This window comes from Triticum aestivum, chromosome 6A (assembly GCF_018294505.1).
Source record: "Triticum aestivum cultivar Chinese Spring chromosome 6A, IWGSC CS RefSeq v2.1, whole genome shotgun sequence".
NCBI classification, from domain to species: domain Eukaryota; kingdom Viridiplantae; phylum Streptophyta; class Magnoliopsida; order Poales; family Poaceae; genus Triticum; species Triticum aestivum.
The window spans coordinates 619,743,172-619,764,123 of NC_057809.1; the positions used below are offsets into that span (position 1 = coordinate 619,743,172).

Here is a 20,952-nt window from a genome sequence, read left to right on the forward strand (position 1 = left end):
TGTCAGTGAAACCGGCAAGCCCCTACAGCACACCTCAAAGTTTGTCAACCAATGCGGAGTCGTTGTTAGAGACAACGTCCCGATCACCGTCCAGGAATGGAAAGAGCCAAAGAAGGCACGTCTTGGTTTCAGTTTTGTCGACAAGAGAACGAAAAAGGATTGCTGGAGAAAGCTTATGGAACATTTCATTCTACCTCCGGAATACAACAAAGTCGATGAATTCGGTAACGAGGTTCCGGGTGGACGTCAGAGGAGGAGGCTAGTTAAAGAGTTCGCTCTTCAGAAGATGGCCGATGCATTCCGGAACTTCAAGAAAAATTTAACCCGTGACTATGTCAACAAGGGCAAGACTCCGGATTTCAATGGACAATATGAGAAACTGAAAGATGATTGGCCAGAATTTGTGAGGCAAAAGCAATCGGACCATTTCAAGGAAATATCGAAAAAAAATAAGGATAATGCGGCTAAGAAAAAGTACCATCATATTATGGGGCCAGGAGGATACCGCCTTGCGGACCCTAGGTGGCAGAAGATGGAGGAGGACCTAAGGGTGCGAGGAATCCCTCTAGGTACAGAGGGATGGGACCCAAGGGCCAAAAGCTGGTGGTACGGGCATGGGGGATCGCTAGACCCGGAGACAGGGGTGTGTGTTCACCGGCATCGACACTTTGCTCCGACCCAAGCCCTTATTGACGCAATGACCCAAGCTCAAGCGGGCTTGATCAAGTTCAACAGAGAGAAAGACGCACTGACTTTAGCCCTCGGGAATGATGAACACGGAGGACGTGTACGAGGCAAAGGCAAAGTTTCGTGGAAAGTAGGGTTTTCCCAGGACAATGACCCGTACGGTTACAGAAGCCGTAAGAGAAAGACGGACCGGGATGCAGATCTTATGACGAAGTTTGCATCGGAACTCCATGAGTTGAAGCAGACCGTGCATGAACTATTGAAAGAAAAATCGGCTGCAGGGCCGCATGAAGATCATGAAGCAGATTGCGGAAGCCAGCAGCGGAGAAGCAGCGTGGCTTCCACGGATGCCCCGCCTGGTGCTAGTGCACCGATGATCGAGATTCGTGCACCAGAGCCTCACTACCCCGTGGATGATGTAAAGAAGATGAAAGACTGTGATCTGCATTATCCCGTGGGGAACGTTTCCACGAAGGTAGCTAGCGGCAGTGCTTTACCCTGTAAACCTGGAGCACTCCACCACAACAACCCCATTCCATATGGCTATGCTTGTGTCACGGTGGAAGACATAGTCCAAGGGTTTGAGGACCTGGAGATTGACAAACCTACACCCGAAGGGGATAGCAGACTTGGAGATGTCAAGCGCCAGTACATTCTATGGAAAAAGAAGTACATAGTGTTTCCAGACGAGGCGCCAAGGCTAGCAAGTCCACCCCCCTCCGATGGTGGTGGTGGTGGCGGTGGTGGCGGTGGTGGTGGTCGTGGTGGTTCACCTACACCTCCTTCACGCCATTCGACGCCGTCCCCCGATCCACAACCTCCGGCGGGTACGACGCCCCCCCAATCCTCCTTCGGCGGGTACGACGCCCCCCAATCCACCTCCGGCGGGTACGACGCCCCCCAATCCTCCTCCGGCGGGTACGACGCCCCCCAATCCACCTCCGACGAAGAAGCAGAAGCAGGCGGACAGCAAGGAAACCTGCTCCTGGACTATTAACCCGGACCCTTATGTACCTAAGACCACAAGGGTACCGGAGCCATCGCTGAAGCCTCTCCTCCCAAGGCCTGGGGAACTTAGTGAAGCTGACCTCACATTGGCCGCGTCTACTGATTATGAGAAATGGAAGGCGGATATGAAGGCGAAAAAAGTGCCTGAGCCCAAGCAAGTATTCACTGAGAAGCAAAAGAAGTGGGCTAAGGATTTTTTGACGACACCGTCCCAAGCCGAGCTGAATATGCCTGACGACTATGGACATGAACTTCGTAGGCAAGCAAAAATATTGAAGGAGGAAGAAAGTAAAAAAAGCGGGAAACAAGTTGACCAGCTCGGGATGCAGAAGAAACAATCGATCCCCCCGCTCATAGTGAAAGCCGGTCCGGAAGAGGACCCCGAGATCATAGCAGCTGCGACAGCACTTGGATTGACTGTAGTGGCTGCCATGAAACAAGCGTCCGAGATGGGTTTGACTGTTCGTGCCTTCTTAGACCTTGAGGATGCGCCTGCAGGTGAGATAACATTACAATATGTGCGGAAGGGGCCTCTCGTCGAGCCTGAGAAGGAAAATAGTCTACCAACACAAATGCGAAATCTGCTACGTTGGTACAAGCAATTCATAACATGGGCCGACAAAGAATATGTTTATGCGGATGTTACACATGAGCATCACATCAAACGGTACTCTGTAGAAGTTCATATGAGTGAATTATTCCAGCTGTTCAATCTGCGCGCCCTCGACAAATCTATGCTGAGTTGCTACGTTCTGTAAGTGATTTATTTCTACCTCATCTCGTTCTTCATTGCCTGCACTATATATATATATATATTGTCCTAACTATATTGTTGCGTACGCTATTATGCAGATTGAAGATTTGGGAATGCAAAATAAGAAACATCCATGATGTTGGGTTCATTGACCCACATATCGTTAATGGACATGTGTTAGAACATCATCCCAAAGACATGGAGAAAGACCTGTACAAGTTTCTTAAAAAGCATCAACTCAAAAGTCATATTCTATTTCCTTACCATTTTGGGTGAGTGTTTCTCTCTTGTGCCCATTCTATTTTGTTTACTCCATGCATGGTATGTCTAATCGATGAGTTATGCATGACTGTGCATGTAACGTGTCCGCAGGTTCCACTGGATTCTGCTAAATATTGAACTTCACACCTCCACAGTTCTAATCATGGACTCTAAGGATTCGGATCCAAAGTGTTGGGCCGACATGAGAAAAATGCTGCAAAAGTAATTATTTTCAATCATTTGAGCTCTATATCGATCGGTCTCTTCATTTCCTAATATCAACTAACTAATAAATCCCTTATTCATTTAATTTTCTTTGCCCTGTAGGGTTTGGAGACGGTTCTCAGAAGAAACTGTCGGTGAATTCAAACATGAGCTAGATTTCAGAAAGTTAGTTAATGTGGATAAGCAGCCATCGGGGACCGATCTATGTGGATACTATGTTTGTGAGAACATCCGGAGACAAACCACTGAGCGGAAGGCATCAGCTAGCGTGCGGAACGCGACGGATAACTTGCGGAGGAGGCTTAGTCCAGAAGCTCGCTTCCGACCAATTCAAGAAGAATTAGCAGGATTTTTCATGAGGGAAGTCATCAATCCTAAAGGACAACACTATACCGAGGACGAAGAAATTTATATGCATACCCGAGATTGAAACTTGTTCGAAGTTGTATATAGTCATCCATCCTAATTGTGTATGGAAACTTGTTCGAAGTTGTATATGGTCACCCGAGATTGAATATATATTATATATTCCTCTTGAATTCTTCTTGTTTGAAATTTCATATGCATGTATATAGAAGCGTAGAATATGTGTACAGAAACTTCATCAAAAATAAAATAAAACACAAAATAAAATATAAAACAAATAAAACACTACAAATTAAAAAGAAACCAGGTTTAGGGGGGCTAAAACCCTAAACCTGCGGAGGAGGCCTTTAGTCCCGGTTGGCCACGAGAGCCGGGACTAAAGGTCCTCGGCCCCGACGGACCACGGGCGCCCACGTGGCGGGCCTTTGGTCCCGGTCAGCCACAAGAACCGGGACTAAAGACTTTTGTCGCGGTCCGTAAGAGCCGCGGCTAAAGGGGGGTCTTTAGTCGCGCTTATTTAGTCCCGGTTGCACAGCCGGGACTAAAGGCTGTTGCGAACCGGGACTAAAGGGCTTTTTTCTACAAGTGCTCTGTCCGTTTGCACTTAGCACTAGTGGAGTGCATTGGGGAAGAGAAAGGAACCAGGGGCAGATCCTCCCCCGGCGGCGGCGGCACCGCCGGAGAAGACGTCCCCAGCAGCCCATCCGTCACCGCATCGCCGTCTCCTTCCGCCTCCGCGAGGCAAGGCCTCTCCTCTCCCGCCCCCTCTGCCTCTGCGTCAATTTGGCACGGTTGGATGCTGTACGAATCCCGTTGCTTCTTTCTTGGTTCAGTCCATCTCTTAGTTCTTTCTCATAGCCCGACGAGATCATCTCCGTGGATCAATTTGGCACGGCTCATCCTAGTGGACTCAGTTCTGGTTAGTCGGTCGTTTTTTCCCTGAAATGATCCACGAATGCAAGAAACAAAACGGGAGGCATTTTGAAACATCTGACCAAAATAGGAGCTGCACTTGCTGTTTTCCATTTCCTTCATGCTAGTCGATAGGCTATCATTTGCTGCCATGCATCCTTCTGCTATTAATCTTTATTATGTTTATTTATCACTTCAACTCGAGGGAGACATTTCCATAAGCAAGTATATTCTTGCCCGGGGGGGTGCTATTTATTCCGAATACGACATGGGTGACCCACCGAAATTCAAACAGAGATGGAAATTGTTGATTTTAGTGCATAACAAGTACCTTCCATTGATATACATACATTTCAGTTTTGGTTAGTCGGTCATTTTGAGCAATTTGAGCGCCCAGAGATGATCTGCCAAATGGAAGAAAAAAAATACACATTTTGAAACAACACCAGAGTGCATCGAAGCGCGGTATATCGGTTAGAGAGCTAGTACTGCACTTCTCACTTTGATTTACAGTATACAATACATTTTCATAAGCAAGTACCTGATCTTGCCCAGGGTGATATTAGCTTATTCTGAACACAAGGGGATGACCCGCCATAATTTAACCAGATCGAAATTGTTGTTTTTAGCGTATAGCAAGTTTATTCGATTCATAAGCATACGTTTCGTCTGACGGATATCGTATATTTATCTACCAAAGGGTTCTTATTTCTTGTGCATAACAAGCTTGTGTGATAGATAGGCATACACTACATCAGACTTGCAAAACATTATCTGCTTATCTGGCTCTAATTAACATGCTACTTACGTCTCTCATTTTGTTAAGCAGCTTACAGCTTTTTTCCTGCTTGCTTCATAAACATACATTTCATCTCAAGGATATCGTCTATTATCTATCCACGGTTCTTATTCCTGATGCATAACAAGTTTTTTGATAGATAGATAGCCATATGCTCTATCTGACCTGCAAGATATCATCTGCTTATCCATGGCTCTAATTAACATGCTACTTATGTCTCTTATTCTCTTAAGCAGCTTCCAGTTTTTTTACAGCTTGATTCATAAGCATATATTTGTCGGTCCATTGTACTTATTACTTGTGCATGACAAGTTTGTTTGATAGGTAGATAGATAGATAGATAGATAGATAGATAGGCATAAACTCTATCAAACATGCAAAACATCATTTGCTTATCCATGGTTACTCTTTAATTAACATGCTACTTACGTCTCCTATTCCTTAAGCGGCTTACAATTTGTTTACTGTTTGCAGAGTTTGCCGCGATTACCGCATCATGGAAAACCCCAGCAAACTGTCCGCCGTCTCCCTCGCCACACCCCCTGCTTTTTCCCGGCTCCAAGGTTGGGCTGACCTCCCATATGGTTTGCTCCATTCCATCGTTGCTCGGTTGGCCTCTGTCCGAGACATTCTTGGCTTCGCGGCAAGATGCCCATCTTGGCGTGCTGCCTTCTCATACCCATCCAAATCTACGTTCGGCATAAAATGCCCGCCTCTCCTCATCCAACTCAATGTTCGTGTAGAAGGTCCTCTTCTTCCTGCTACTAATGGTTGCCGTGATATGTACACATGTAAGGTTGTTGATCCAGCCAACTCGAATGCCGCCCTTCACTGCCAGATTCCTCAAGAAACTATGGAGAAGATGACATGTATCGGCCCTCCCTATGGTAATCTCAGTAATCTCATCTACTACTGCGACGGGTACTGTCACATAGTAGATGTGTTCACTGGCGTGGAGGTTTGAGCTCCACGTCTCCCACCCATTGCCAAGCGTCCAATATTATGGTTGTATGGCATTTTAACAGGAGACCCCCCCCTCGCATCACACAACTCACATCTCCTTCTCAGCACCAAGTTCTACCTGTTTGATTGGCCTATTGGAAGCAACTCTTGGTCCCAAGTTCAACTTCCTTATATATATGTTGAAAACGGACCAGATTGTGGAATTCAATGGCCAGTTCATTCTCTCGGATGGCAATGGGCGGTTCCACTATGTGCAGCTGGCCCCGCAGCTTGGTTTGCAGGACAAGCAGGACTGGAGTCCAGAACCTCATGATATGACAGAGGTGCTGGTTTGTGGTGACATGCTTATCGTTCTCATTCCCCTTGCTTATGAGCTCTACCGCCTTGATTTTTCTACCAAGCCCGCTTCAGTGATGACCTTGGAGAAGCTGGACGACTGGGCACTTTTTATCCGGGCTGAAGAAACGGGCACACCGCTTTCGTGCATGAGTCCGGAACAATGGGGAGGAAGGAGCAACAGCTGCTAGTACTATGCCGACAATGACAACTTTGCATATTGGCATTCCCCTGAAAAAGAAGGTTTCCCGATCTGGCTGTAGCTGTACCCAAGCATGTTCTACTCTGATGTACGGTGATCCTGCCCAACCACAGCTTACTGCACAGCCAGCTTCTTCTTAGATTTCCCTGTGGGCCAGAGAGCAAACAATAACTCTTTTGCCGCTTCATAACATTTGGTGCGCATGTGTGCTCCCTCCCGCTTATGTGGTTAGTTTGCTGGAGTTGGTAAGAATTAGGAGATGTTTGTAGTGGTTACACTAGTGCCGCGAGCATGCTCAAATTATTTCTCAACTCTCATCTGCTGGTTTCATGTGTTCTCTGTTCCATCATTCTTTCGCTTACTGTGTAATACCCATCAAATTAGGTAGTATGATGTACCGTAAAAAATCTCGTAGTCGCAGTCTGTTGAGATACTCATGATCGCATGTACTTAGGCAGCTAGGATTTCCTTTTATTTGTTTCCTAGTCTACGGATATCTTCCGATCCTTTCCTTGTATAGTGGATACGGTTGAGATATTCTTACCCTTGTACTCTATATATGCTACGGCATACGATCAATGAACGTATCGCATATTCCACATGGTATCAGATACCGAGTTTTCTTCCTAAAACACGCTTCCGCCGCCGCCGCCGCACCTAAGCCGCCGCCGCCGCCAGGTGTTGCCGCCGCCCCTTGCCGCCGCAGTCCCTCTGCCGCCGCATCCCAACCCCGCTGCCACCCTCCCTCGCAGCCAACTCCCCCCTCTCCTTCTACCTCCACCAAACCCTAGCCGCATGCCACCATGTCGTTCGCCTCCTCTGACTCCTCCTCCCCCATGTCCGGCACCACCCAACGATCCAACCCCTTCGCCGGCCCTGCTCCCATCCCCGCCGAGGTCATCCGCAACATCGACATCCTCGCCCATCTGCCCATCCGCCTCTCCCAGGAGGACTCCTCGTACTATGCATGGAAGACTCACTTTAACCTTGTTTTCCATGAGTTTCACCTCCATGAGCACATCGACGGCACCGTTGACGCCGCGACCATGGCATTTGACGCCGAGTGGTTGGCGGTCGAGGCGACACTCATTCGCTGGTTCTTCCTCACCATCTCCGAGGACTTGTTCTACACGGTGGTGCAAGACGGCAATGAAGCACACGCCGTTTGGACGAAGCTCAATAGCCTCTTCATCGACAATCGGCTAGAGCGGCTTGTTTTTCTCCAACAGGAGTTCTTTGGGTGCCATCAAAATAATTCCTCCGTGGACGACTTTTGCCTGCGCCTAAAGCGCCTTTGTGATGAGCTCCGCGACATCGGCGAGCACGTCTCCAACGACCTTCTTCTCAGCACACTCGTCGCCGGTCTCAACGAGGAGTTCACCCACGTGGCTGCCAACCTCACGCTCATTCCCAACCTGACCTTCCCTAAGGTCGTCGCCTACCTGCGTTTGGAGGAACGCAGGATGAAGAAGATGAGGGCCCGGGCGGTTCACACAGCCCTTGCCGCCGGCACGTCGCGTGGTGCGGCTCCCCAACAGGCGTCGGCGCCCTTCCCGCCCCAGCCGGTCCAGCCGCCCTTCCCGTACCCCCAACAGGGGTCGCCGCAGCCTGCTGCCTCCAACGAGCGCGGCGGTCGCCGCGGCAAGGGAGGCCGCAAGGGCTAGCAGCGGGCGGCCAACCCCGCCGGGACACCCTGCGTCCAGCAACAGCAGCAGCCCATGGCGTCGTGGGCTTACGGGCAAAACCCTTGGACCGGCGTCGTCCATGCATACTCTATGCGGGTTCCCCGCCCCACCGCCCCCGGCATCCTAGGTCCTCGGCCAGCGCAGCATCAAGCCTACCACGCGCGTCCTGCAGCCACCTGCGGCCTTCGCGGCATTCCAGCAGTCCGGGGCCTACCCGGCCTATCCACCGCTGCCGGCCCTTGCGCCGCCGCAGCCCGGCGCCGGCTTCTACAACTCGGCCCCCGCCTTGCTGCCTTGGGACCCGTCTCTTCTCGCGGCGCTGCAGTCCGCCCCCACCCCCAACACCTACACCGGTGGCGGCGACTGGTTTATGGATTCCGGGGCTACCGCACACATGTCCTCCAACCTGGGTAACCTCACTTCTTTCTCTCCCACCAACACCGCCACTTGCATTACTCTCCGCGATGGCTCTTCCCTTCCCATTACACATGTTGGTTCTACTTCTTTTCCGTCTTCTAGTACCCCCATTAACATGTCTCATATCTTAGTTTCTCCTGAACTAATCAAAAATCTTGTCTCTATTCGCCGCCTTACTCGTGAAAATCCTATTACGGTTGAATTTGACGGTTGTGGTTTTTCCGTGAAGGACGCCCGTTCCAGAATGATTCTTCACCGATGTGACAGCCCGGATGACCTCTACTCGGTCCACCCACCATCCTCCACCGACGCCGCCCCTGTCGCCCTCGCCGCCAGTGTGGACCTCTGGCATGCTCATCTGGGTCATCCTAATCACGCCTCGCTCCGTCACATTCTTCGTAGTTTTCCTTTCACTTGTAATAAGGTCGATGACCATACTTGTCATGCCTGCCGTGTTGGCAAACACGTGCGTCTCCCCTTTAGCAACTCTACCACTATTGCGGCTTATCCGTTTCAGTTGATACATTGCGATGTTTGGACATCGCCCATTGCGAGCAACTCCGGCTATCTTTATTATCTTGTCATCTTAGACGATTTTACGCACTATGTTTAACTGTTTAAATTTGAAAACTAATGGCACTAACAGAAAGTTTATATTTTTTTCTAAAACTAATGGCACTAACAGAAAGTTTATAATTTTGCTGACCTAAAAGCAAAAAGAATTAAAAAATAAAGAAAAAACAAAAGAAAAAAATAATACATAAAACAAAACAAAAAAAATGGAAAAAAATAAAAATAGCAACAATAGTATTTTGTTGTAAGTAGAAACAAAATAAAATAAACAAAGAAAACAAAAAAAACTAAAAAAGTGTTTTCAAATTTGAAAACTAATGGCACTAACAGAAAGTTTATAATTTTTCTAAAACTAAAAGCAAAAAGAATTAAAAAATAAAACAAAAAACAAAAGGAAATAAATAATGCAGAACCTTGGAACCTTGGACCCTGTAACAGGGAAGTGCATTTGGACGAACGATCAAATGGACATACCAGTCAGGAAGCTTAAGCAGTATATCGAAGCAGCGCAGGAAGGGACGTTCTTTCCAGACAGAGAGAACGACGAGCTCACAATGGCCCTAGGGAATCCTGAGCACCCTGGACGGACACGAGGCATGCCAGGCTCCATTCCGTGGAAGGTTGGGTTTCCGGACGCAGGCGGTTACAAATCCCATGAGAGGAGGAAAAAGGTGCAGCAGACCCAAATGCAGGCGCTGCAAGCAAGGGTAGACGCGATAGAGGAACGAGAAACAAATCGCAGCAAACGTACTGCCGAAGCCTCCCCCGAAGCTACCCCGCCATCTCGGCGCAGAAGCAGCGTGGCTTCCACCGAGCTGCTTCAGCCGGAGCATGCCCTGACGGCTCCTGCCAGCTATCCCGTGGATGCTATCACTGAGTCTCAAAATTGCCACCTTATGACGCAATGGATGAATTTGAAGGTCAAGGCGGCTGTTGGCTCTGTTTATCCTACTGAACCCGGCGCAACTTTTCACTGTCGGCCGATTCCAGAAGTATATGCTAGGGTGATGGTGGATGAAATACCAGAGGGATTTGAGGACCTCCAGCTTGACCACCCTACCGGTGAAGGGGAGACTCGGCTGGGGTCTGCTCTGAAGACTCCATGCCTATGGTGAAAGGAGCTCATCAACCTTCCGAACTGGACGCCTCCGCCTCCTCCTCCTCCTCCGGCGAGTCAGGGCACTCCGCCTCCTCCACCGCCTCCTCCTCCGGCGAGTGACGATCAGGGCCCTCGGCCGGCTCCTTCTCCGGCATGTGGCGGCACTCCGCCTCCTTCTCCGCCTGCGCCGACGCGCCCGAGCAGCCAGCCTCCTCCTTCTCCGCCTTGTCAGTAAGGGCGGAAGAGACCTGTCGCCGCTCCAGCTGCTCCGGCGCATCGTAGTCCTTCTCCTCCGCCTCGTAAGCAAGTAAAGAAGAAAACCGCTCCGTCTGCTCGGTCGGCGTCTAGCAGTACAACCAAAGGCGGGAGGACATACAGATTCGGTCCTTCTCTAAAGACTCCAGAGAAGTTACCATATGAGAGGACCCCGGAGGAGAACGCCGAGATCACGCGAACCGAAGTGGATGACTGGTTTCAAGGGTTGAGAGCAAAGAGACATCCACCTCCGAAGGAGAAGGTAGATCCGGTGAAAGTGAAGCGCACTCTGGCTGCCCTGACAAAACCACCGAAGTCTCTGCCGAAAGGAAACTATGAGCGCATTATTGGAAAGGAATTTGCCGAAGCGGAGCGGTCGAGAAGTACTGTCAGTGATCAAAGGCAGAAAGAACGACGAGCTGGGAAACAAATTGCCCAGCTCGGCGAACAAGCGAAGCAATCGTGCCCCCGCTCAAGGTGCCTAGCCACAACGTCGCTAATGATCCGAGGATGGTGCCCGGTTATAGCAATCTTGCAGATTACCTGCCCGACGATGTACATTATGAACCCATGGACGTGCAGATACAAAGATACGAGTACGGGAAGCCTCTCGTCAAAGATGAAAGATCTCTATCAATGATGATGCGAAAATTGCATGATTGGTACTTGAAAATCTGCAGAGACTCTAGGGGGAGGAGTACTTTGTATGTGAAAGTTAAAATGGAGCATGACCTCGTTGGAATTGAACTGTTGCCTGTTCCATTTGAGGAGTTCTATCAGTTTTTCAATCAATTGGCCCTCGATAAAACAACGGTCGCCTGCTAATGTCTGTAAGTAGTACTACTTCTGTCATTAAGTTTCTCTATACAGCTTAGCTCTTTCATTGCATGTATTTATAATCATCCTCACTATATTATGCAGATTGAAGATCGCCGAATTGAAGAAAAGACAAGTCGGTGATATTGGGTTCATTAACACATATCTCTTAGATGCAACTCAGGTTAAATTTCATGCCGCGGCTACCGAGGCCAACTTGCTACGATCGTTCGTAATAAATGAAAACAAAGATATAATACTCTTTCCTTACAACTTCAAGTGAGTGTTACTGTCTTGTGCGTATTCGGTTTCCCTTATATATTAGTCAAGGTTATAGTAATGTAATTGATGAGTTATGCATGCGTGTGCAGTTTCCACTATATTCTCCTAGAGATTAAGCTTGAGCAGGGACTAGTAACCGTCTTAGACTCAAGACGAAAAGATCCCCGGGACTATGCAGACATGACTCAAATACTCGAGAAATAAGTTAAATCGATCATTATCCATCACATCAGGGTAATTTCCAGATATATCAAGTAATTGTTTTCTTTATCCGGCAGGGTTTGGAGAAAATTCACCAGAAAAGCTCCAGGACTGCCGAAGGAGCTGCAATTTAGACACCCGAAAGTAAGTACTATAGTAGCATTTTAAGCGCATCTACTAGTCATTCAAGCGCTAGTTTCATCAATACCATTTGGCATTCTTGCTTATCAGTTTGATTAACCTCTATTTCTTGTAAAGTGGTTGTGGCAGAAACAAGGGAATGATTTCTGTGGATACTACGTTTGCGAGTCCATCCGCCACACGACCTGTGAGCGGGGCTACACTGACGAACAATATGAAGTACGTAAATAACAACATTCACAATTTTATTTTATTACCATCATTTGTGTTGTGTTTCATTCATTCATATATATATATATATATATATATATATATATATATATGTATGTATGTATTGACCCCCTTCTTTAAATTAGATGTTTCGGAAGCGGGATGAACTCCTAGCACCAGCTCGCATGCGAGCAATTCAAGAGGAATTGGCGGCATTCTTTCTTGACCACGTGATCCCTGAAGACGGAGAATTCTATGTGGCCCCTGAGTCCGTATGATTATATTTGTAAGAGATAATTATTGTATATATGTAGCCGATAGTCTCAGATAGCTATACGAGAACTTGTTGTTCGACCAATCTCTCGGAGAAGGAGAGGTGGTCGATATCACTTCTCTCTGTATGCATATATGTTCATGACGATCTTTTGTTTCCTTCGTTTGCTTACTAGCTAGCTAGCGTGTCTAGTCCTCTCTATACATATGTATAGTACGTAGCGTCGACCAAGCACGGACATAAGAGAGGATACTTCTCTCTATTAATTATAGCTAGCTAACACAATATATGAAACACCTAAATTAACCCCCCAAAACCCCCAAACCCCCCTCCTTAAAAAAAAACAAAAACCCCAGCCACAGAAATGCTGACGCGTGGATGCCTATTGGTCCCGGTTGGTGGCACCAACCGGGACCAAAGGGTCTCCTGCCTGGGCTCTGCGCACTGCCCACGTGGAGGCCCATCAGTCCCGGTTCTGGATTGAACCGGGACTAAAGGGTCGGGGCAAAAGTACCGACACAGGAACCGGGACTAAAGACCCTTACGAACCGGGACTATAGGCCCTTTTTCTACTAGTGTACGGGGAAGGGGGGCACCCCATAGACACAAGTTGATCAGTTGATATTTTAGCTGTGTGCGGTGCCCCCTTCACCATAATCCACCTCGGTCATATCGTAGCAGTGCTTAGGCGAAGCCCTGCGCAGGTAGCGTCATCATCACCGTCATCACACCATCGTGCTGACGGAACTCTCTCTCGAAGCTCTGCTAGATCGTGAGTTCGAGGGATGTCATTGAGCTGAACGTGTGCTGAACTCGAGGTGCCGTGCATTCGGTACTTGAATCGGTCGGATCGTGAAGACGTACGACTATATCAACCGCGTTGTCATAACGCTTCCGCTTTCGGTCTAAGAGGGCATGTGGACAACACTCTCCCCTCTCATTGCTATGCATCACCATGATGTTGCGTGTGCGTAGGAAATTTTTTGAAATTACTACGTTCCCCAACTGTGGCATCCGAGCCGGGTTTATGCATAGATGTTATATGCATGAGTAGAACACAAGTGAGTTGTGGGCGATACAAGTCATACTTTGATTCGGCGGTATTGTTGGATGAAGCGGCCCAGACCGACATTACGCGTACACTTACGCGAGACTGGTTCTACCGACGTGCTTCGCACACAGGTGAGTGGCGGGTGTCAGTTTCTCCAACTTTAGTTGAATCAAGTGTGGCTACGCTCGGTCCTTGAGAAGGTTAAAACAACACATACTTGATGAAATATCGTTGTGGTTTTGATGCGTAGGTAAGAGCGGTTCTTCCTCAGCCCGTAGCAGTCACATAAAACTTGCTATAATTTTTCCAACTTTGTCTTTTCACTTTTGTTTTCTTTCTTTTTTTTCTTCAGTTTTTTTTTCTTTCTCGATTATCTTCTTTTTTTTCTTCTAATTTCTTTGTTTCCTTTTTTTGTTTTTTCTTGATTTTAAGTGCACATTCAAAAAATTTCGTATACATTAGAAACATTTTTATACACACATTAAACCTTTTTTTAAATACATGATTAACAATTATTTGAAATCTTATATTTTTTGATGTCTACTTTTTTTCCATACACTTTTTACATTTTTGATAGAAAAATGTGAAATAAAATAAGAAAAAAAAGCCTGAGGCTATGACCTCCCGTGCGGCTGGGCCGGTCTATCTGGTGCTCCGCTTCACGCGAGGGTTCACGACATCTCGAGCTGATGATGCTGGGGTTCATCATCTATTCTGTGGGTGCCCCTGCTCGACGCTCGTGTGCGTCAAAAGGTTTCGCTAAAGCTGACGCACGAATGGGTCGGCCCTGCCTGCAAACGAAGCTGGCCAGCTGGGATACTAATTGTGTACATCCTAAAAACGGCGTTTGTTTTTAAGTACTAATCCAATTGGTAGATCCGGGGTTTTTCAACATTTTCCATTAATTCTTGGAAAAATGAAAATCTTAAATATGCGGACAATGTCCGAAAATCTTACGCCAATTTCGAATATTCTTGTTCTTTTAAACATAAACTATGTTTTTCAAAAATTGAACAAACTTTTGAAATCTGAATACTTTTTTTGTACTGCGAACAATTTTTAGAAAGCGAATTTAGAATACACATTGAACATTTTCTTAGTACAGGGTGAACATTATTCAAATACACATTGAACATTTTTTAAATATGCTGAACTTTTTTTGAATGCATGCTGAACAAAATTTCTCTACATGATGAACATTTTTTCAATGTATGGTGAACAATATTCAAATACACATAGAACATTTTTTTTAAAAATACGATGAACTCCTTTGGAATGGATGCTGAACAAAATTTCTATATATGATGAACATTTGTTTATACATATTGAACATTTTTTCAATGTATGGTGAACACTTTTCTTCAATACGGTAAACAAAAAATTGGAATTCAAAACTATTTTTGAAACATGAACAAAATTCGAAAACATGAACAAAATTTGGAATTTCAAAAAACATTTTCTGAAAACTCAAACGAATTTAAAAAAATCTAAACATATTTTGGATATTTTGAATTTATGGAAAACAAGAAAAGAAGAAGAAAAAAGAAACACAAAAAGTAGAAAAAAAGAGAAGAAATGGGATAAAAAAGAAGAAAAAAGAAAACATTTACTAAAAGTAATGAAGAAAACCGAAAAAACAAAACAGAAAAAACCCGGTTCAGGGAACCTTCTGGAAGTTTCACAAAACCAGTTCCTCTCTCCAAGTGGGCCGGCCCATATCGTGTCGATCCGTTTCTTTGCTTCAGCGAAGCGGCGAGAGCTTGACGCTCGCGCGCGTCATATAGGAGTCGCCCTATTCTGCTGCCCTGTACCACAGACCCATCAACGTTGCAAATCCTAGCTTGCCATGAGGCTTTATCTCTAGCTAAAGATGTCTCAATCTCAAAGATTGCTATTGCAGGTGACTCCAAGACAGTGGCGAATGACATCTTGGGAGGGAAGAGGAGACACTTATGAGGCCATCCTTAAGGAATTCACTACTAGGGCTAGTAAGTTAGATTGCCGCTTAGTTACTCTTGAAGGTAGAGCTTCGAATTCGGAAGCTCATTTATTTACTTGCCAAACACTCAATTTTGTTCATGTTGATCAATAAAGCGCTGGCAAATCTAAAAAAAAGTCTAGCTATAATAAAGCAAGACACAGGGGGCGCCCGCCTCATGAATCGTTTTTCTTTTCTGTATCTCTATCAGGCCCGAGAGCGGCCCACGCACGGCCGACAAAACAGCCCCGATCCACCGACCTCGCATCGCGGGCCGGCCTGCCAGGTACCCACGCCACGCGCAAAAGGCAAAAGAGTCTCCTCCCCCCGTCCGCGTCTCTGTCTGCTGCTGCTGCTGCTCCCCACGTCTCCAACCCCCACATCCAGCTAGGGTTTCGCAGCTTCTCCGATGGCGGCGGCGGCGGGCGGCGCGACGACGTCGACGAGGCGCGGGCCGGGCGGCGGGGGCCGGCCGATGGACGACGAGAACCTGACCTTCGAGACCTCGGCGGGGGTGGAGGTGGTGGGCAGCTTCGACGCCATGGGGATCCGCGAGGACCTGCTCCGCGGCATCTACGGCTACGGCTTCGAGAAGCCCTCCGCCATCCAGCAGCGGGCCGTCATCCCCATCATCACCGGCCGCGACGTCATCGCGCAGGCCCAGTCCGGCACCGGCAAGACCTCCATGATCTCCCTCTCCGTCTGCCAGGTCATCGAGACCAACGTCCACGAGTAAGCCGCCCGTCCCCTCCCCTCCCCCCATCTGCCACCGTCGACGGATTTGTCAGATTGCTTGCTTGCTTGGCCGATTGGTCGGGCAAGGACTCGCTAGATTTTAATGTTTATTTATTTACCTAATATAATGTACGTCTTGGACTGCCATCCCCCGCTGCTGGAGCTGGTCTCATTCGCGTGGATTCATTCATGTCGTGCGCGGCACCGCCCGCGCTCTCGGTTTTGCGGCGGGATGCGTGATTTCGGCGTAGATTTAGTGATTTACGGAATCTGTTCAAACATTCTGAGGCCACCTGCCTATTTAGTGTCATTTAACCCTGTAATGCACCTGCTTTCGTTGATGCTTGTGCACTCGATCCAACATAGATTTGTGGAACCTGTTATTAAAACCAATGCATTGTATCACCCCCTGCGAATGGGCTATACATTTTACACTCTGTCGACCTTATGCCTTATCGCTTCTACTTTCTGTGCCGATACTGTGCACATACCACTTGCTCCAAAAGAGTGAAGCTGAAGTCGATATTCGATTCTGTAGGGTGCAGGCGCTGATACTGTCGCCAACTAGGGAACTTGCGACGCAAACAGAGAGGGTGATGCAGGCTGTTGGTAACTTCATGAGCGTCTCTGTGCATGCCTGTGTTGGTGGCAAAAGTATCGGCGAGGACATTAGGAAGCTCGAGTCTGGAGTGCATGTTGTTTCAGGAACCCCGGGCAGAGTGTGCGATATGATCAAGAGAAGGACCTTGCGCACAAGAGCCATCAAGCTCCTAGTCCTGGTTAGTTTGCTCTTGTCATGCTGCATTTGTTTTCCCTTTTTTTGGTCAGGTTCAACGATTCTAACATGATTTGATTTGATAACAGGACGAAGCCGATGAGATGTTGAGCAGAGGTTTCAAGGATCAGATATATGATGTCTACAGATATCTTCCCCCGGAACTTCAGGTCCGTCTTTGAACTACTTGTTTGTGTAATTTATCAGTCTACCCTGTCTGGCTCTTCACTGCAGAATTCAAGTTGTAACCTGAATGTATTTCTCCCTTTATATATCACCTTTCTGACAATGCTTGATTTTTTCTACTGTAATCATCTTGCTGTAGCTAGCAATGCATGGCATTGTTATTCACTAGTTAGCTGCCCGTGTGTTGCTATGAAATATAAAATTTCCTAAAAAGAAAGCTAAGGAGTATAAAACATGTATAGAAATATATTATTAAAATCCATTATATTTTGTGAGCCATCAAACACGCACCCATTTGGATTCTTAAACACCCATTTTTATCTCTAGCCTCTAGTTACCTCCTCTGTGTATCTTTTTTACCTCTCCAATATTATGGCAAAATCTTCTTTGCAAAAACAGTAGACCTCTACTTGAAATTGAACTATTTCCAAATACCTAACAGTTGCTTGCCCCTGAAATAAGGACAATAATGGGCCAAGGGCACGGAACTGCATCATACAGTAAAGATCAAGGCATACACTTCAATCACAATCACAATCACAATCACAATCAGAAAACTAATCCATGCTGACAAGGCAACAGAAGGTGTCACTTCTGTAACTACATGCAGGTAGGATGCAGAAACTCGTGAGGAAATGATAGAAATAATTAAGTTTGTTTATACTGAACAGAATAGAGCACTAACTCCGATAATTAATTTACTTAATTCAGGGATTTCACCATTGTCCATGTGCATCTCCCTTATCTGAAACCCATACAACAATTCCTCTCTTGGGACCTCATCAGGCAAACAACACAAATATCATTAACTTCCAACAACCTTACTCTGAAGATATGATAGCAACGCAAATATCAGTAGCGATAGACATGTAAGTCAGCCCAAAGCATCTTAATAAGCTATTCTAGCAGCAGGATATCTAATACCATGGTATCAACTTACAAACTCCAAGTCCTAGGCTGAGCCTACCCACTGCTGCTACCCCCTTGCTGCCATTCCTCTCTGATCAGTGCAAGCTGCAAGCAGCCAAGCACACATTCAGCATTTAACAGAGCAAGCAAACCAAGGTAGAGAAAACACAGAGAAGTGAAAGGCTACCTGCTGGACAAAAGGAAGTGTTAATTATGCCTAGTCCCTTTTTATGCGACTTGATCAATCCTAGGCTTTTGGAATAATGTTTTGAGTAGATGTAAAGATCACACTATATGCATGTTTAAAGCTTGTCAAATAAAGGTTTAATTATCTATCATTGGGTTGTTTAATTGCATGATTATCAACACTTTAGCGTTCAATGTCAATGAAGCATATAGCTGTAGACAAAAAAAAAATAGAAGAGAACCTTGCAAACTGTAATGGATGGGAGAGCTCTAGAAATATCCACATGAAACATCACCAACTGTGCTTTTTATAGGAGTTAGAGATATATATGGGGGCCGATTGGGGTGGTCCTCTGTTTTGCGTTTCCTTCTATTATTCTTCAGCTATCAGTTGAACATTTGTAACATCCCTCAAGCAGTGAAATGTAATGGGAAAATTAGCCTTTTTGAATTAATGTTAACATGAGCACCGAGTCTGATGACTAGAAATAGTTGAACTCCACAGAGATCTCATACTTTTTCTAATTGTGTATTATTATACCATGCAGGTTGTTTTGATCTCTGCAACTCTGCCCCATGACATCTTGGAGATAACTAGCAAGTTCATGACTGATCCAGTCAGGATCCTTGTAAAACGTGATGAGTTGACCCTAGAGGTAAATACTGCCACTTGTTTTGCTTCATTGTATGTTATCTTATTTGCACTTACATTTTCCATTTCATGTTTGTAGGGCATCAAACAATTCTTTGTTGCTGTTGAGAAAGAGGAATGGAAGTTTGATACACTATGTGATCTTTATGATACACTTACCATCACCCAAGCTGTCATTTTCTGCAACACTAAGAGAAAGGTAATGTGTACCTCAGTTGAATGATTCTTGTTGTTCATATGATTGCCCCTGGTGAATTGCTGTTATTTGAAGTACTCTGCTCTACTCCAGTTAGCATTTGTCGACACCAATCTCTTGTTTGTCCTTATGGACATCACTTTGTTGCTGACTCTGCATGTTGTTCCTTTTATCCTGTTCCGTGCTGATGAGTGCTAAAATATAAGTCTGTCACTATTTTTTGTGTTTGCTATTAAATTGTAGCTATGTCCTTCTTTGACTTAGGAAGTATTATAAAACCATGTCCAGCTTTGTCAATTATGTCAGTTGACATAATTGAGGGTTCACAGCTTGCTAAAGCGATAGTTCTCTTTTTTCCAGGTGGATTGGCTTACTGAAAGGATGCGCACCAACAACTTCACAGTGTCAGCTATGCACGGTGACATGCCTCAGAAGGAAAGGGATGCGATCATGAGTGAGTTCAGGGGTGGCATGACCCGTGTTCTGATCACAACCGATGTTTGGGCTCGAGGGCTGGATGTCCAGCAGGCAAGCCTTGTTTGCCAGTTTTAGCTTTCACTTGTTTACCTTTAAGCATGCTGTTGCATAATGATGCTCATCTTTGATTACTGACTTGAATCTGTTTGGATTTGTTTCAGGTCTCTCTTGTCATTAATTACGATCTCCCCAACAACCGTGAGCTTTACATCCATCGTATTGGTCGCTCTGGGCGTTTCGGGCGCAAGGTAAAGTTCTCACTCGTGCTTCATAACTCAAGTTAGTTTAGGCTAGAGAATTTTGGTTATATAGTTTCTGTGTTGCCAAAAACAATTAAGAAGATAATGCCGTCTCAGTAAAGAAAACAATTGGAGTAAATTCGGTGATTCAACACTTTTGTTTAAAAGCTCTTGTCGGAAGTCAATATGCAAGGCTTGACTAATCTGAACAAAATGTTTGTTCTCTGCATCCCAAATGCTGCCTACTCTTGACTTGCATGAAAAATTTCTGTGTGCCGTGACTGCAGGGTGTGGCGATCAACTTTGTGCGCAAGGACGACATCCGTATCCTTCGGGACATCGAGCAGTACTACAGCACGCAGATCGACGAGATGCCCATGAACGTCGCCGATCTTATTTGAGCTCTGGACCGGAGCGATGTTTCCCTCTCTCTGTCTTTGCCGCTGTGTGTGGGGATTTGGTTGCGATGCGATGTTTGGGCTGTATTTCTTGTGCTGGAGCTTGAGATTTCTTTTGTTGCTTTGGGAACATGGGAAGTGTATATATTCTTTCTCGGATTGACCAGCTCATGTAAAACACTCTTTTGTTGTTCCGCCATCTTCTGATTTGGACGCCGCCATGACAGACAAACACTCTGTTCATTTCGATTTTGATATTATTAGATTTTGTTTCAGTGTTTGGTTAATGCCCCGAATTGCGTAACTTGCTGAATCCCGTTTGACTTGGGATGTTGGGAATGTTGCGGTGTTTGCTGCCATCTAGGAGTATATCTGCATCTCTTTTCTAAAGAAAATATTGAAAAATTATCATGTTCGATACAGGTACTAGTGGGCTGCATCAAGCCAACCAGGCTCTGGCTCGCACATAGAAACTGGCATGCATGAAACTTGAAGCGAAGCGCTCTTAGCCTGGCTCGCGGGAACGCTCAGATCGACCGTTTTTTTCAGATACAGATTAGGCCTAGTACAATTTACACTCCGCTGAGCCAGGCTTCACTGGGAAAGTCATCAGGCACCTCTTTTTTTTTTTTTGAGGGAATCAAACACCTCCTTAGAGCAGTACAATAAGGTTATGTAAGCAGGCTACAAGGGTTAAAATATTA

At 46.2% G+C, this 20,952-nt stretch overlaps 1 protein-coding gene and 1 pseudogene across 1 annotated transcript; both read left to right on the plus strand.

Annotated features, from left to right (window-relative positions):
* The first annotated feature begins 5,508 nt into the window (after window positions 1–5,508).
* LOC123129866 (uncharacterized) lies at window positions 5,509–6,502 on the plus strand (annotated as a pseudogene).
* Window positions 6,503–15,828: 9,326 nt separating this feature from the next.
* LOC123129193 (eukaryotic initiation factor 4A-III homolog B) lies at window positions 15,829–20,535 on the plus strand. Its single transcript, XM_044549433.1, has 8 exons — window positions 15,829–16,227; window positions 16,769–17,009; window positions 17,095–17,175; window positions 18,835–18,942; window positions 19,018–19,137; window positions 19,495–19,662; window positions 19,773–19,859; window positions 20,138–20,535. Exons 1-8 carry the CDS (start codon window positions 15,905–15,907, stop codon window positions 20,249–20,251), a joined length of 1,242 nt encoding a protein of 413 aa, XP_044405368.1. The 5' UTR covers window positions 15,829–15,904; the 3' UTR covers window positions 20,252–20,535.
* Window positions 20,536–20,952: the final 417 nt, after the last annotated feature.

Coding starts and splice junctions, on each gene's coding strand:
- LOC123129193 (XM_044549433.1), top strand. CDS start 15,905: ATGGCGGCGGCGGCGGGCGGCGCGACGACGTCGACGAGGCGCGGGCCG. Junction 17,010..17,094: donor CCATCAAGCTCCTAGTCCTG/GTTAGTTTGCTC, acceptor ATTTGATAACAG/GACGAAGCCGATGAGATGTT. Junction 19,860..20,137: donor CTGGGCGTTTCGGGCGCAAG/GTAAAGTTCTCA, acceptor CCGTGACTGCAG/GGTGTGGCGATCAACTTTGT.